The following is a 17,515-nucleotide window of genomic DNA, read 5'->3' on the forward strand; positions in this document are numbered from 1 at the left end:
TGGAAACTTGCGAGAGTTGCAATACAATGGATCAAATGTTAAACTTATGCAAACCTATGCCATGCATTGAATGCGAAAGTGTCGTCTTTACCACTAGATCTGAGGTAGTCTATTGTTATTAAAACGGTATTTAGGTAAAATGTCACAATTACACAAGAAAAATATTTAACGGTATTAAAATGTTAATCACCACAATAAAATAATAGCAATATGCAAATAAAAACAATTACTGTATATAAATGAATATTAATGACTTATATCCCATGCCACGTCAGACAACTATTAGAGTATGCATTGCAACATAACTTGCCTTAATTCCCTTGTTCTTTATCTGTACACATAATAACAAAACACGAACGCTAGACTAATCACAGCAATAAATGTAAACACCTTTTTAAACTGACATTGCCACTTCCAATCTATTTTCATAGAATTATCTTAAATTCCATGCTTGCTTACAATAAAATCTCTCCTTTTATATTAGAGTCACTTGAAAATATTTATTAAATGTTTAATAAAGTCTCAGAGCATGCATGTGTTATAATAAACAATATTTAATGTGTATATGAGAAAATAAAATGTAACCAAGAATGATGAGTATGTAATTGAAATGTACAATCATACATCATACAATACAATATTTTTTATCCACAGAATGTGATTGTCTACTATTTAGAATGTCAAGTCTTGCTTATAAGAGGTCATTTTTGTATTTATGTCCTTGCTTCCGAAATAAATAAAATTAAGCAGAATTACTGATATTAACGGTCATTCAACATTCTATATTTAAAGGTTAACAAGTGCAAAATATTATAATTATCAAATAACAATAAATATAGTATATAATTATTATATATGATTTTGTTTGAATAGTACTGTACATGTGTAACTAAAAAATGCATGTATGTGCATAACACATGTTTGTATGGTGGTAAATGTATGGTTATGAAATATAAGCACACCAAGGTATTTCTATAATATATGCAAGCAGAAATTTTAGCACCAACTGAAGCAAATTCAACTCTCATAATTTACATTAAAAATCAGAGTATGTAAATGAGATTATGAATAGGCTAATGAGCAGGCAACACCCAATATTATGAAACTTTTTGTACCTGTAGTGTTTGGAGGTAAAGCCTTTTAGAAAAATCCGTCTATAGAAACAAGTTATAATATGGTAAAATTAATGTAAAAATAATAAACAAAAATAAAATTAAATAATTGTGATTAAATATATAAATTGAATATTGTGTGTATAGTAAATTAGCCCTGGTGAAGGACTAGCGTTTAAATTTATGAAAGCTTGGAATTTTATGGTTATTTAGTTCCAGATCCAACTACTGATCCCATATCATGCCTTGTATAAAACTCTGTCTACTCTATCAAACTTCATGTGTCAAATTAGTTTTATAGTGTAGACAGAGCTGCTTTAGAACTAATGCAATAATTTTGCTTAAATGTTATGGTTTTCAATGTCTTCCTATCAAATGTTCATAAACTGACCACATAAAAACAACAAAGGCCTTTTAACTTAAATAATATAAGAATAAAATAAAGATTTAAAGAATATTGACTGACCTCCGACTTGCTTATTCCCTGTTCTCGTTGCTGTTTCTTCAACTCTTCAAGTTCAGCTTCAAGTTCCAGAACACGCTGATTGGCAAATCTATAGTTGTAGGTGATTGATAGAATAATTCTGGACATACAGTATTTGGATATAAATTACGTATGGGGCATGTATGGGCACATTACATTTATAGACGCATAGTTAATTGTGCCGATTGAAAATAATAAATTACATGCATGGATGACCATGCTAGTCATTTCCATAAACATACCAACACAATTCCAACTAAAGCTCTATGATTTCAGAATTGATCGCGTATTTTGTTGCATTAACAATGATGATGTTTCTGACAATGAAGATGATGATACTGGTGTGACTGACAATGATGATGAGACTGACAATGATGTGACTGACAATGATGATGTGACTGACAATGATGATGTGACTGACAATGATGATGTGACTGACAATGATGATGTGACTGACAATGATGATGTGACTGACAATTACGATGTGAGTGAAAATTACGATGTGAGTGACAATGATGTGACTGACAATGATGATGTGACTGACAATGATGATGTGACTGACAATGATGATGTGACTGACAATGATGATGTGACTGACAATGATGACGTGACTGACAATGATGACGTGACTGACAATGATGACGTGACTGACAATGATGACGTGACTGACAATGATGATGTGACTGACAATGATGACGTGACTGACAATGACGATGTGAATGACAATGATTATGTGATTGACAATGAAGATGTGACTGACAATGACGATGTGACTGAATGATTATGTGATTGACAATGATGATAATGACAATGGTTTTGAATGAGATCAATTATTAAAATAATTTTGATTTACCTGTTATCAGATTCTAATTCATTCTTACGGCTATTTGAATCATCAAGAAGACTTTGCAGTAACTGTAGGTTTTCATCAACTGATTCTGTTTGCTGTAACTTCAACATTTTGTTCTCATGTTGAAGGCGAATCATCTTTTCTCTACAGAAAAATAAAAAGGAATAGCTACAATATTGCGATGACATAAAAACTAGTGACATTATTTTAATTCACTATGCATACGCGCCTTCTCCTTTCACCAACAACATCAGGTCCTACGTCATAACAAATTGAACACTCTCTATTAAACATGTCTATCATTTCATATAGCACATTAACAATAAAAATAATAGTATATAAAATATAACCGGTTTACCATATAACCAGACCCTTGACACTGACAGTCATTTTGATTCAAACTACAAAATCATTCAACAAATTTATGAAAGAGAATACAACAATAATATTCAAAATAGAATAAAACCTCTATTAGGACCCTACAATCCAGGGGATAATCAAATTTAAGATACCTTTTTTATAAAACAAACAAGGGACATTACATGCTTTCACACTAGTGCCAACTCCTATTAAGGGGACACTCTGATTAGTGGGACATTGTGTTAGGTCCCAAAGGTGCTTTAAAACGTATACATTATTTACACACCTGATTTCAGGAGGGATCATTTCTGTGAATCCTGGAGAGGTAGATAAGTCTGGACTGCCAGGTGAATTGTGCATCATACTAGCACTACCATACAACTGGGTACACGTCAACTCATTGTTGGTTTCTTTTAATGTATCACGTTCATTACGCAGTCTCTGTAAAATCAAGAAATTGATCAAGTTTTTCATTCTTGTATTTATTTGTTATTCATTAATAATTTGATTTGAATTTATTTGAATCATTAGATTAGATAGCTTATTTCCGTTGGGATCCTAAGTAATAAATGTTATTTCCTTTATTATCAATATTAAATTCTTCATTAAGCTCACCTCATTTTCAGCCTGTAATTGTGCCATTTTATCTCCTTGTCGTCCTGCCTCAAACTCTAACTTGTCTGCCCTTTTTGTGATTTCTGATAATTTTATATGAAGTTCCTGTGTTTGTCGTTTGTACGTTTCTAGTTGTGTTTTTAATGCATTAGCTTTTTTCAGTTCCTTTGAAAATTGAAAAGACAAAAACAATCTTTCATTGATCTACTGTATTTGAGATGTTCGTTCCTAAAATAAGAATTCTCTAAAAAACACTACAGTAATGATAATCATCAGATGGACATCCTCTAACACAACTTTATCAAACATTTGAAAGCAGAAAAAGTATTTGGTCGGCAGCCATGTTAAAATGGCCACCACTTGTACTAAATATGATCAAAAAGTAGAGTTCAGTTCTCGATAACTTGCCAGAAAAGCGAGTATTGCCAGAAAACGGATTTTTTTATGTACAGTAAAAATGTTGCATTTTCATAATTGAAAATCAATTTCCCAGAAAATAGGAACATTTGTATATCCAATGATTGAATACTATAATTACATATGTCTGAAGAATCAGATGAATCAAACAATTCTTCATACAATGGTAACGGTACATTGTGCTATATTCCTTCCTCCACACAGACATGTAGTATTATAAGGTTGTCTTTTTTGTACAGTGCAACCAAGCTGACACAGGTCACAAATAACTGGATTTTTATTTTGTAATTTGTTTGATGTGCATGTAAAATATGTTGTTTCCATACTCCAGAAATAGTAGTAGTAACGCATTTTTTTAAATCCTTGATGAATTTCTCAATTTCCTAATCAATACATTTTACTGATTACTGATTGCTTGGCACAGAGTTTTAAAATGCTCCCTTCTCAAATGCTGAAATGAGGAATCTTCTTCTAGATATGACTATGTTTTTCTTTTTATGAGTATGATGTTCTATGATTATAACCAGGTATACCTCATTACCTGTTTTAAAAGCCACTTCTATACCATGTGGTATTATTAAGGTACAGTTGTTGGAACATGTTCTGGGGTTGCAATTTCATGTCTTTCACTACTCAAGTTGTTTAGCAAGATAAATAATTTATCTTGGATACACCTACCTCTGGAGCATGGCAATATTTTACATGCACATCTTCAAATATTATTATTATTAACATGTGTCATTTGGCTGTTGTGCCTTTGAAAATACATGTTGCATAAAACAGGATGTGAAGGAATATGCCACAATGTACCATTACCAAGAACTGATTCATCAGACAATGATTATGATAACTACTGTAGCATTCAATCATTGGATAAATACAAATGTTCCTTACTTACATTTTTATGTTACACTTTTTGTATAGTCTTTGTTGATTATTATATTAAAAAATTGGTGGAAAAAATAGTATTTAAATTTCCTTTTTAAATGTCTTCTACTATTAATTCACTGTAACTGCAGCTGTTTTTTGAAAAAAATAATAATATAGTAATGGTTTAATTGGAAAAAGCTATAAAAATCATGTTTTTACACAAAAAACACCAGTTTTCTGGCAATAATTACTTTTCTGGCAACCTATCAAGATAATGTTTTATTACAGATAACATAATCTTTGGTATCCAGTCTGTATCTGTCTGTGGCATACAGAACCTACGTTTTTAACTTCACACTTGTTGATATATTATTTATTAATAAATAGGGGAGAAGATATTTTCATGTAAAAATGTGAATTTCGAAGCATTGTGGAGCCCAAGATAAATCAATTTATATTTACTTGAAACTTAACTTTCCTATGAGCTGCCAGACAGCGCTCTTGTACCTCCCACTAACATAACAATCAACCACTATAATGTAACAATCCATTTACCACTAACGTCACAACAGTTTAACCACTAACGTAACAAACTTCATTAACCACTAACATAACAAAATTTAACCACTAACGTAACAACAGTAGAATATGTGTGAAATTCTTAGACTTTAAAAACTCTTTGTCATATTATTTGTTTCTAAAGTTGGAAATATAGGAATTGAGTTCAGTCATGTTTGTCTGTTCGTCAGCTCTCTTTGACTAGATAAATAATGGTGTTACATTTAACTATATTAAAATTAAATTATTAAATTAAAATATTTGACTTTTTTGGCTAATATACTGACTTAAGGGACCACTTCTCATAATCGAACACCTCTCATTAAGTGACCACCTCTCTTAAATGACCATACTTCTCGTTAAGGACCACGTCTTATAATTGACCATTTCTCGTTGGTGGCCTCTCCTAAGGAACAGCTTCTCGTAACGACCACTACCTCTCATAAGTGACCACCTCTTCTAAAGGACCACCATGTCTCGTAAGGAACCTCTTACAAGAGGTGGTGGTTCAAGAGGTGGTGGTTCTTTATAAGAGGTGGTTCCTTACGAGAGGTAGTGGTCACTTAAGAGAGGTGGTCGATTATAAGACACAGTCCCTTACAAGAGGAGGTGGTCGATTATGTCAAGAAGCGGTCTCATCATTTTTCGTAAGCAGAGGTGGTGATCGTTTAAGAGAGGTGGTCGGTATTGAGGGTGGTTGCTATCTATGGCTGCTTTTGAGTAAAGAGATACATTTGCACAAATTTAAACATAGGTTTGTAAAAAACACACATGATTAAAACTGAACTTCAAAAAAGTCTAAGATTTCCAACTTACAAGACTTTTTCCACAAAAAAAAGTATCTCAACATTTTCTACTGTTGTTACGTTAGTGGTTAAATTTGGTTACGTTAGTGGTTAATGCAGTTTGTTACGTTAGTGGTTAAGGCGTCATCTACAAATTATTTCAGACCACAGAGACGCGTCTGGAAACTTCCAACTCATCAGACGCATCTGTCCAATGCTGAACCTCATTAACGATCTATTATGAATATTCATGAGCTACCCAATCCCAGCAAAGAAGCGTCTGTGTGATTGAAACCCGTCTTCGCTGTTAGTAGGTAAAACAATAGAAAACGCGTCTGAGTGATTAAAACCCGTCTGTATTGCTTGTATGGTGAAACAACATTGGTATCATTTCACAGAACCAACAAATCTGAGACTAGGCCTAGAGGCTATGTTATCCTAATTTGGACGGAAATTCGCAGATGAGACGACATCGGGCCTGTGGACCTCAGCTCATGGGGAGGGAGAGAGAGAGTCTAGGCTACTAGCCTAGTTTCGGCGGCCTAAACTAGGCCTATAAATTATTTAACGCTCCTACCTTGGTTGGGTTAGCGAATTGTAAAAACAACGACACATACCTAGGCTAGGATATGAAAAATAAATATATATTCCATATTAAGATTTAACATAGGCCTATAGGGCCTAGGCCTTTTAAAATGATTACAACATGTGTAAAGAAAAAGGCTCGACCAGAATTTGGAGGGGAAAAAACATGTGAGCAGTTTAGAGCTAGAGAGAGTATCATGTTTCATGTCATGTGACACAAAATCCAGGTACACGATCTTAATTACTGTACTCGTAAAAAACATGCGAGAGTTTGCAGTCAGAGAGAGTATCGTGTTTCATGCCATGTGACCAAAAAAACTAGGTCTGTAATTATTACGGTCTTCTGTCGGCAGTCTTTTTGAGCGACCGACTGAAAACGTTCTGATACTATATTTAGAATGAATTGTTTACGATCTTTTTTTCTCGGCATCGTTCTGGATGGACTGGACGTTCGCTATATTATGTTCATTAGTTGGCCTGTTCGTTGAGGTTCACCTGTGTTGGATCGTGTCTCTACGTTTACATCGTGGGAAATTTATATTTATATTCGCCGTTGAGTAGGTAAACACGCACGAAGGAAACGATTACGATTAAAAAATATTATATATTTACAACTTGGTCCTCCGCCAGTTAAATTTAACACATTAATTTCACACCTTCATACTTCACTAAGAACATCGTAGGGTTGTTTATTTAGGTTACGAAGTTCAGAACGTAGCTCATTGAAAGTTGTTTATTGAGGTTACGAAGCCAAACAATGGAACCTACGAAGCCAACAACGTAGTAGAAGTAACTTCGTAGGTAAAGTTGCAGTATTTTCTTTCTGTACTGTAGGTCAATAGTTTGAGTGATTCCATGTTTCAAAAGTTAACTTTAACGTTTTTGCATGTGGTAAATTCACTCTTTAGCACAAGAAAAATAAAATCGCAAAAATAAACAGTCGCGAATAAATAGAAACGAAAATTTGCGCTTTACAGTATACTCTGTCGGCGGTAAAAGGGTATACCTGTACTGATTTGTTTGTCTTACTGCCGGTTGTAAATAATAATTTAACATCACGCTCTCAATGAATTCACTTGTATGTAGCGCGTTTAACACCAGTACACAGTATAACAATGTGCAGTCAGCCGTATATAGGGGCGGGGCCATAGTCGAACATGCATATTGGCGTCTAGACGCAGCCAAATCAGACGGGTTTTGAGACGCGTTTTTGGGTAAACAATAGAAAACGCGTCTGGACGCTGATTTGTGGTCTGAAATAATTTGTAGACGACGCCTAATGAAATTGTTACATTAGTGATTGATTTTTTTTACATTAGTGGTTAATGCTACATTACTGGTTGATTGTTATGTTAGTGGGTGATACAGCTTTTAAGTACACAAGCAGTTATATTTTATAACAAGCAGTCTATTGTATAACATAATAAATTTTCATAGAATATAGTCCAAAAAAATTGCAACATGCCATATAGCTACAATTCGTACTGGACTATCACCACAGTATAACAGTAAGTCCAGTGAAATAGTGTCTTCACTAATTGCAAAACAAATGAATTTTTTTTCCACAGTAATTTTGAGTAAGCACAATACTAAAATTCACCCCTCCCCTTTCCTCCATCTAAAAAGGGAAGTTTGTTTTAGCAATATGCAAATTACTTCTAGTCATTAAGATAATTTATGGTGACTTTTAGTAGGGTAATTATGGGATCATTCCGATAAGCAGTAAAATAAATTGACTTGACATCATGTCATACCTCTTCAAGTTCAATTGTATTTTTCATATAACTTGTGTTCTTTTCTTCTAATAGTTTCACTTGCTTTCTTAAATCTGCCAAATCTTCAAGCTTCTTTTTGTATGTTTCAATTGATGCTTCATACTTTGCTAGTTTTGCGGTGGAATGTCTCAGGACATCTATTTCATCTTTTAAATGCTGGGCTTCATCAGCTACTGCAACTAGTTCATCATTCTTTAAAACAAAACAAAATAGAAACAAGTTTTTTTGACATACATAGCCATAGGGAAAACTGTGCCAGTGTGCCTGGGTATAACGTTTTGCAAAAAATCAAGGAGTGGGATTTTTTTTTTTTAAATTGCATTACAATGAATTTACCAATGAAAGGGTGTACACTATACTTGCGTATGTTACTGAACTTGAGTAAATTCTGTAGTGCTTCAGAAATGTTTGTTAATTTTGGTGTTTTTAGTTTGAAGTCTATTTATAGTTTTTTGTTACGTATTAATTTATCTAATAATATGATTGTGAAAACTGTGTGTGATAAACTCCTTTTTAATTCCAAATTGTTTGCCAGCTTGTCTGGCATTTTACATTCATCTTTTTATATTTTAGATACTAAATGTTATTTTGATATGCATTGAATTTGTGATTTATATATAATTTACACAGTGCTACGCAACACAATATTATTTTAAAAACCGTTGCGTATTAAAGTTGGAATTTATTCTGACTAGTTAAGCCTCCACTGATTGTGAGGGCGTTTGTTGTATGAGAGAATGTATGGTAGGTGAAAATCTGCGATAATACCATATATGGCTATGTGGTCTAATGGTATGATACTCGCCCTGTAAGCGAGAGGTTGCCGGTTCGATTCCCGCCCGAGACATTTTTTCATATAAATAATAAATACGGAACTGTCACCGATGAGCTATGCTCGACGCAATTATAAGATCATGTTCCGAATATGAGCACTGTTTCTATAATTTGACAGTATGATTTACATACATACATACATATTTTATATATCATTATTTTTGTCCCATAAAGTTTGATAGTGTACACAGAGCTTAATACCTTATGATTGAGCTCTAACACTTCTCTTTCAAGCATTTCTGCTTTGATCCTGAAATCATCCTTAATTCCCTCAACTCTGAAGTTTTCCTCTTGTAGTAGCTCAACTTGCTGTTGCAACTGGTTGTACTTTCTCCCAGCGGAAGAGCTGAAATGCAACCAGTTACAAAATTAACCTTACAAGGCTATAGATAAATTTACTTTTGGCAAATCAAAGGAAGTACTGCGTAAATATATTAAACTGTGCTGAATGTGAGGCTTTTATGAAAATACAGACTATGAGGTGAAACAAACATTTCTGTAAAAATAAAATCAAAGCAAAATTTTAAATTTTGAAGGAAAAAGCACATGTGAAAAATATAAAAAAAAATAATGAAATTATTCAATATGGTTATAGGAATTTCTTAATTTTGTAAATGCATCCTATCTTCGCAGGGATGGGCTATTTTCAGTTTATCCAGGTAACCTAGGCACAAAATACACATAAACAAACTAAATCTACTGTCTATAAACGAAAGAAACCCACAGCCATAAGCAGTGCTGTTTAATACAGTATGAAAAGTAACATAACATGAATCAAATTTATCCTAGAATCGAGGTGGTGGTGTAAACTGACATTAAAACACATTACGTAACCGAGCGCTATAGTCTGTATACAAGTCTACAGAAGTGACTAATTGGGTAACTTTCGTCTGTCAGTGTCACAGAGTAGACAGTGTAATGATTAAACACAAAAAACCTTAAATCATGCTTATTACAAAAAAGGTTAAAAAACCAGTACCAGCTCATACACTTAAATCAGAGTAGATAAAAAAAAGTTAAAGAATCCCACGTCATGCGTTCTCATTTAACTTGAATACATACCTATGTTGTAGAGCAGGCAATACTTCTATATTTGCACTGTAGATTACATACAGTAATTATATTAAGTACAGACAAATCAAAACAATAAGAAAAATCTAATACTCATGTTGCGAGAAAAATATCAGTTTTTTTTTTGCTTAAAGATGTATTGTCCCTTGAAACACAAAAAAATGAAGGTCAAAATATTCTAAATTTAAATTGGCCATATCAAAGTAATATTAAAGTTATTCACTTTAAGTCGAAAATTCGAGCCAAAAGCAACAAGTTTACGTAATTAACAGGTAAATTATTTTGATTACATTTTGTCTGGAAAATCGTCGCGAGCGAAAGTAAACAAAGATTTCAAACCACGATTACGCATTATGCATGATGCTAATTAGGATTGTTTACAACTCGTCACGGTTGAGAAGGTATTTTCACACAGATCGTGGGGAAGTTTTATGATTATGCATACAGAGTAGCCAAACAAGCGCGTTTCATTATGGGATATGTTTTGATCGAAAACTTTGACTGGAAGTCAAAGTTATTTTTTTAACAAAAAAACGTCTGTATTTCAGTTAAATGATTTTTTTTTCGAAAATTTGTTGGTGATAGTTAATAACTATTAAGATACTTCAAAATGACCCACCTTTTTTCGAAATCTGTTATTTTTTATTTTTTTGGAATTAGTCAAAGGGACAATACATCTTTAAGCTCGGTCTACACTATCAAAAAATGATGATATCATATCACTACCATATTTAAGCAATCACATTTTTTTTGGTCAAACTAGTTTGATAGTGTAGACAGAGCTTGAGATGTATTTACCTTTAGTTTTCCAGATAGTGCATGGGGCTATAATTTAATTTAGGTTAACTAAAGACAAAAAATGTTCTTTCAAAATAAGCCCTTTATGTTGGGATTATTCAAAAGGCTTTGTCCGCAATTTATAAAGATTTCCATTTTCCAAGTTGGGACATGGTTTAGTAAATTATTCTACTGTAAATGTAACGTAACTTGTACAGTACCTTGGGTCATCTAGGTGATATTCACTTTCAATCCTTTGTAGTAATGACTCATTATCATTTTGTACAGCATTCTTTTCTTCTTGTAAGGCTGCAACCTATTGACAAATAATTAAAATGTTTTCACTCTTCCCTGATTACAAGTTATTTACTGAAATTCAACTACTGTAGAACATTTCCTCGTTGGACAGTTTCTATTGCAGAATATGCCCAGGGGTTATAATTACTGTAATAGAATGCAAATGTAAGAAACTTTCATAAATCTATACTTATATTATATTAAAATAACAACCGAAACCCCAACATAGATTTTCAACTTTGAATACAGTACATGTGTGGATATTTATGTGTTTATTTGCCATTCAAACAATATAAAAGAAGATGGTTTTTCTTTTCTTCTGTTTGCATTTATATGTTTCATATGGCCAATTATTTATTTACTCTTAGTATTAAAGTAAAATACTTTCCTTTTATAGAAAATGCGATGTACAGCAAACCTAACTTTACCAACATTGTATTAGGCGCTATACAGCTCTGTTTACACTATCAAACTAGTTTGACAAAAAAAGTGTGATGTGCCCAAATATAGTAGTGATATGCCACAATAAAAGGTATAAAAAAGCGTGTTTCGGCCGCCTACATAGAATGGGTTACAGCCGCTGCATAGCAAATGTAAAGCTTCTTAAATTTCTTCGGTACATTTATTCCTATCATACTTGCTTTATATAGTAGCTTGATAAATACTCCACTTATTAAATAATTTAACAAATCGGTATAATTGACGTTTCGAAGGAAATATTCCATGAGAAGCGACATTTTTCGAGTGCAGGGAAGACTAGTTCCGAAAATGGAACAGTTCACTGCGGGGGTATCCAATTCACTGAACCCCCTGCAAGGAAAATGGTAATGGCTTTTATTTTCGGTAGGGATTATTTTTTTAAGTGGTTGGTCTTGTTGGCTCTTCGAACGATGGCCACGCAATGTCAAATAAAACAATGTAGTTTATCACAAAAATATAAATTAGCTTCAATTCAATACTAAATTACCCAGATTTTGATAATGAGAAAGACTAAATTATTAATTGGACATTTGAGGCGGATGTACATAATAATAATAACCGATTTACATATCAAAATAAAGAGTATTTAAAGCCTCATATCATGCAACAAAAATTACTGGGTAGGTGTTTTCCAAAATTATTTTTAGCACACATATTTCGGCTCGCTGGCTTTTGTACCTCATTTTTAACTCGCGTTTTCTATTAAAATATTTAATAAACATAGATTAAAAATATATAAATAAAGCCTTAAACAAGATCTGATCTATCCAGGCATATCATTTTTATTCACATGGGTACATAAGAATAGTATATTTTTAACTTCAAAGACACGTCATTTTAAAAACATGTTCAAATCGCCGAAACGAAAATACGCTTCATTGGGATACTAAAGTACATTTAGAATAAAATGATCACCTATTGTTATTGTATGAAAACCTTATTCTTCTTCTTCTTTTTTCTGTACACTATTTTGTGTAACAATTATCTCAAAAAGTTAAATGTCAATGAAAATTTCACAATATCTTTCAAACAATTTAACTTATAAATTAACTAATAAGCTTTTCAGCGTGATCACACATCTGTGATGTCATTTATACGCCATTTTGTGAAATCACATTATCAATCATATCGCCATAATTCATTATCATATTATTTCAATCAAATTCACTATACATAAACTTCAGGTCAAGGGTAAAAATATTAGCAAGTAAAAACGCACACGCACGTAGGGTTATTCGTGTGAAATTGGGCGTTAAAAATTTAAAAAGCTCAAAATTAAGTTTTGATCAATTTAGAGCATGAATTAGGCCATTTGCGTGTTTAAAAAAATTACTGCGCAAAAACATGTTTTTTCGCGCACGATACTTTATAAAGTATAAAAAATATGAATTTTGCTGTACAAATCGCATTCTACTCACCATCCTTAGTACATTCCCAAAATTGGAGTCCATTCTGAATTAAAATAACGCTATACAAGCACGTTAAAAATGACAAAATGCGCACAATAATTGCACAAAAGTGCTGAAAATGGTAAAAAATAAGGCATTTTTTAAATTAAAATAATTCTTCAGAATGCACGATGACCAACAATTTTTTTAACTTATTATGGAAGCCATCGAGTTGTAGATATGAAATCATGTACACAATTGATGTACAAAATATTGTGACATCAAATGGCCACTTGAATTTAAAAATTAGGAATTTTTATCTTTTTTTGTAGGTTATAACATTCAACAGAGCGCATCTCCGTTGAGCCCGATTTTTGCTCAAATTTCAGTATGTGCTTGTTCAATTAATTTTCTTTCTCAGAAGTTGCCAGCATTTAATTTTTATGACGTTATCACACGTAAAAACTTGAATATTATAGGTCGTGTAATTTCATCTTCAGAGTATATTTAAATATCTCACAGCTCTTCAAAATTAAAGGTGACCTTGAATTTTATTACTTATGAAAGCTGCTGAAATATAGATATGAATTCATATTCAAATTGTGCCTATCGGATGTTGTGACATTATCATATGGCCAGTTGAAATTATAAAGCAGTTTTTTTTTATTTCTTTCGTTATACAAATTTCAAAGACGTGCACATGCCAATTTTTTTTCCAAATCTTTTTTTGCTCAATTCATTATCTTCCGAAATTGTCATCTTCAAGTTTATTTTGATAACGTCATCATACCAAAAAATTTGATCATGGTGTGGGTCATAATTGGTCGTAATATAGATACAGTACAGGGTATATATTCTATGACACACAATAGGCACCAATCAGCACCATAATCATATATGTATCAGGTCATAGGATTGCACAAATCAATATTTTGCGGTCATATTTAACGTACATGCATGTTTTAAACAAAAAATTAAATATCAGAAAATTATAAAATGATCACCTATAATTCGTCAAAGTGACGAATTAAATTCTAGTTCTACACCAACTTACTTACCTGCATATCCAATTCATGACACTTCTGTAGTGCCAAATCTTTTTCCTCACGTAATCTGCGCGTTTCGTTTTCCAAGACTTTTGAGTCTTGGTCATCATAGATATCCACAAAACCGTCTGTAGCATCCATGTTCATTATTTCTTGAATTGCTCCCATTATTACTTGCTGTACATCTTCTTCCATAATCATTATGGTGTTGATGTATTCTATATATCCAAAAGGTAAATTTGTAAGAGAACTTTTATTGTTGTGCTTGATCCATTATGTCATTCACGTTTGTTTGTGGAAAAAAAAATGTTATTGACACTCAAATTTGTTTGTATATTTTGTACTAACTGTGAAATGGTTCCATGGTTTTGTGAAACTATTTTTTTTATAGTAACAATTATTTTAAATATAAAAATATCTAAATACAAAGCAGCAAAAATTGAAATGGAAAACAATTGAAAATAGACAATTACTATAGTAAAACTTACAAACATTACAAACTACAAAAAGCTTACTTTTTTAATCTTTTTTTATTTTATATTTATTTTTGGATGCTGCTGTTATTAAAGAAATGGCTATACTGAAATAAAACACATTATTTAAATGTAATTACAACATTATGTTAATTTACTATAATTTAATTTGTTTATTTTCACCTTCTTTTCTGTCACAGTTGACTGCAATCCCCAGCACTAATTGCAGAAGCCGTCCCAGGTGGTACTCATTACCATGCTCAGCAATAGCACCCAAGTCAGGCTTAGGAAATTCTTTTATAGATTGGTTCAGAACCTACAAATATAAATGTCACATTCAGACATGCATCACATAATTGATTCAAGTCATAATGTATAAAAAATTTTCAATGATAACTTATTTCAAGAAAAAGAAGCAATAAGGGCCTGTGTGGAATGCTTAAATGCTTTTACTAATGTTGTTATACTAACTGTAGAACTCATACTAAAGCCTAGCGAAATTGTTTGCACTAACTGAAAGCATCACCACATATAAATATTCATGTTTCTATCTTCCAAATCCCTCTCTACGCATGCGTATAAGCTGATGCTTTTGATTTACGCAACAAATTTTGCCTTGTGGAAAATAGGCTTATTGAAAGCATCAGCTTATACGCATGATGTGTTTCTATCTTTCAAATACTTCTCTACGCATGTGTATAAGCTGACACTTTTGATTCACACAAACAAATTCGTCTAGTGGAAAATATGCTTATATGGTGACACCTTTGGAACCTAACTTAATAAGTAGGTTGTCCTCTGAAGAATATGGTTTAGTGTTAAAACATTTATTTTATAGAGGTGTCCTAAATCACCAATCTTGACAATGACATGCCATTTAATGAAACAAAATTATGTGAGTCCGGGGGGACGGAAGCGTGATGCTTGATGTGAATCCTGGGGAGAACACTGGAATAAACCAATCAGAGGGCTTATTATATTACACTGTAATATACTATAACAAGCCCTCTGATTGGTTTATTACTTCCTTGCCAACAGGAAACCAGTACTGCTATCAGCTGTGCCATTAAACAGAAAATGTCTACAACAAATATCAAATTTGGAAAGGCTGGAAGTTATTAATAATATAACTTTTCTACATCACAAACTGTTTCACCATATAAAATGAATAATAATTTATTTTTTTATTTTATTTTAAACTAGAATTTATCTATTTCTACTTTTATAGTCTTAAAGACCGGCCCCCTCTGGAAATTCCACATTTCATAGCCAGTGATCCAGTGGTAATTTTCAAAATATTTAATAAGTCATAATTGAATAAATATTTGGTTTACAAACTTTTTATATAGACCATGACCATTTCCGTTGCAAGATTGATGTTGAGTGCAAAATTCACACCAATCAGGTTGTACCGCTGAGTGCATAGAGGACAAACTTTTTGTTTTTGCCTTTTATATATAGATCAACTGACAGTTACAGAGACAAAAACCTCCACTAAAAAGTTGATGCACATGAAACAGTAACAATATACAAAAATGGATTTTGCTGGAAATAAATGTGATTGCTTTATTAAAACTCTGTCTACACTATCAAACTTTATGTGACCAGAAAATGTGATGTGCCCATAATATGGACATGATGATGTCATATCACTACCATATTTGGGCATGTCACTACCATATTTGGGCATATCACTACCATATTTGGGCATATCACTACCATATTTGGGCACATCATCACACTTTTTTGTCAAACTAATTTGATAGTGTAGACAAAACTTTACAATTTACAATTTTCTTTATTGTGTTTTATGTACCTGTATTACTTTTTCTATAAATATGGTTAATTTATAAATAAAATGTGGTCCTCATAAAATTCAGTGTCTAGTATGCTTATACAGATTACAAATAATGAAAAGCGAGTGAGTGGCCGAGCGGTTAAGCCTAGGCCTAGCCTAATACTAACAGGCCTAGGCCTACTACTAGGCTAGGGCTAGGCCTAGGCTGAAAGACAGCAATACGAAACTTCGACAGGCAACTCATCTAGGCTAATTATGTTTTTTCTAACAATTCTACGTCTTGAATCAAAATCCTAAAAATGATCTAAAGTTAATTTAAATGCCTTTTTAATCTAAATTAGTAGGGATAACGATGCAAAATTAAAAGCGCATGGCAACGTACGCGGAGTTGAATCATGGCAATAACAATGGAGTCAACTCTCTGTAACCCTAAAATTAGTACATATATCTCTCCAAAAATGTACTTCCATCGCGAAAACAAAAACATTTGCGACGAAAGTACAAAATAGGTGGCGCTGTTGAAATTTCAAAAGCAATAGCATAACAAAAATATTTTCTAAACACAAAACGCGAACAGATTTTTTTTTCGTACACGAAAAAAGGTACTATTATACGTTGTTTAATATTGCACGCCATGTGACCCACAATCATCCAATCAAATTAAAGGAATTTATTTAGGTGTTATATAATATCTGTTGAATGACGATGAAATGGGGTTCAAAATAATTAATATAATTTGAGATTGCAAAACTTTAGTTTACTGTGTCATGTTTACCAAATTGAACTGGAAACAGGGCTTTGGGTCAGCATTGAGAATTCAGCATGCTAGGTCCTATAAACTGATTTACTATAGGCGTAAAGTGTATCTTTTGACTTTAATAGTGGTTGGAGCACTACCTTTTTTTAATGGCCTAGCTTCCCAGCAATTATTATTCGGCAA

At 32.5% G+C, this 17,515-nt stretch overlaps 2 protein-coding genes across 10 annotated transcripts in view; one reads left to right on the forward strand and one right to left on the reverse strand.

Moving 5' to 3' along the window:
* Nucleotides 1–17,515, forward strand: part of LOC144845486 (E3 ubiquitin-protein ligase RNF170-like) — a 291,346-nt gene that overhangs the window by 247,898 nt on the left and 25,933 nt on the right. The gene's annotated exons all lie outside the window — the stretch shown is intronic.
* LOC144845430 (protein Hook homolog 3-like) overlaps nt 1–17,515 on the reverse strand; it is a 37,486-nt gene that overhangs the window by 14,265 nt on the left and 5,706 nt on the right. For 5 of the 9 annotated variants that reach the window (XM_078702761.1, XM_078702760.1, XM_078702756.1 and 2 more), the window contains exons 4-14: nt 14,961–15,093; nt 14,317–14,522; nt 11,315–11,409; nt 10,308–10,343; nt 9,447–9,591; nt 8,391–8,603; nt 3,422–3,586; nt 3,093–3,247; nt 2,450–2,590; nt 1,579–1,666; nt 1,116–1,154 (exon numbers count right to left, since the gene is read on the reverse strand). In XM_078702761.1, coding sequence (XP_078558887.1) covers nt 1,116–1,154; nt 1,579–1,666; nt 2,450–2,590; nt 3,093–3,247; nt 3,422–3,586; nt 8,391–8,603; nt 9,447–9,591; nt 10,308–10,343; nt 11,315–11,409; nt 14,317–14,522; nt 14,961–15,093 — 1,416 coding nt within the window. The remainder of the gene's footprint in view (nt 1–1,115; nt 1,155–1,578; nt 1,667–2,449; nt 2,591–3,092; nt 3,248–3,421; nt 3,587–8,390; nt 8,604–9,446; nt 9,592–10,307; nt 10,344–11,314; nt 11,410–14,316; nt 14,523–14,960; nt 15,094–17,515) is intronic. The other 4 variants (XM_078702762.1, XM_078702759.1, XM_078702758.1 and 1 more) reach the window with 3 other exon arrangements.

This window comes from Antedon bifida, chromosome 6 (assembly GCF_963402885.1).
Source record: "Antedon bifida chromosome 6, ecAntBifi1.1, whole genome shotgun sequence".
In the NCBI taxonomy this organism is placed as follows: Eukaryota; Metazoa; Echinodermata; class Crinoidea; order Comatulida; family Antedonidae; genus Antedon; species Antedon bifida.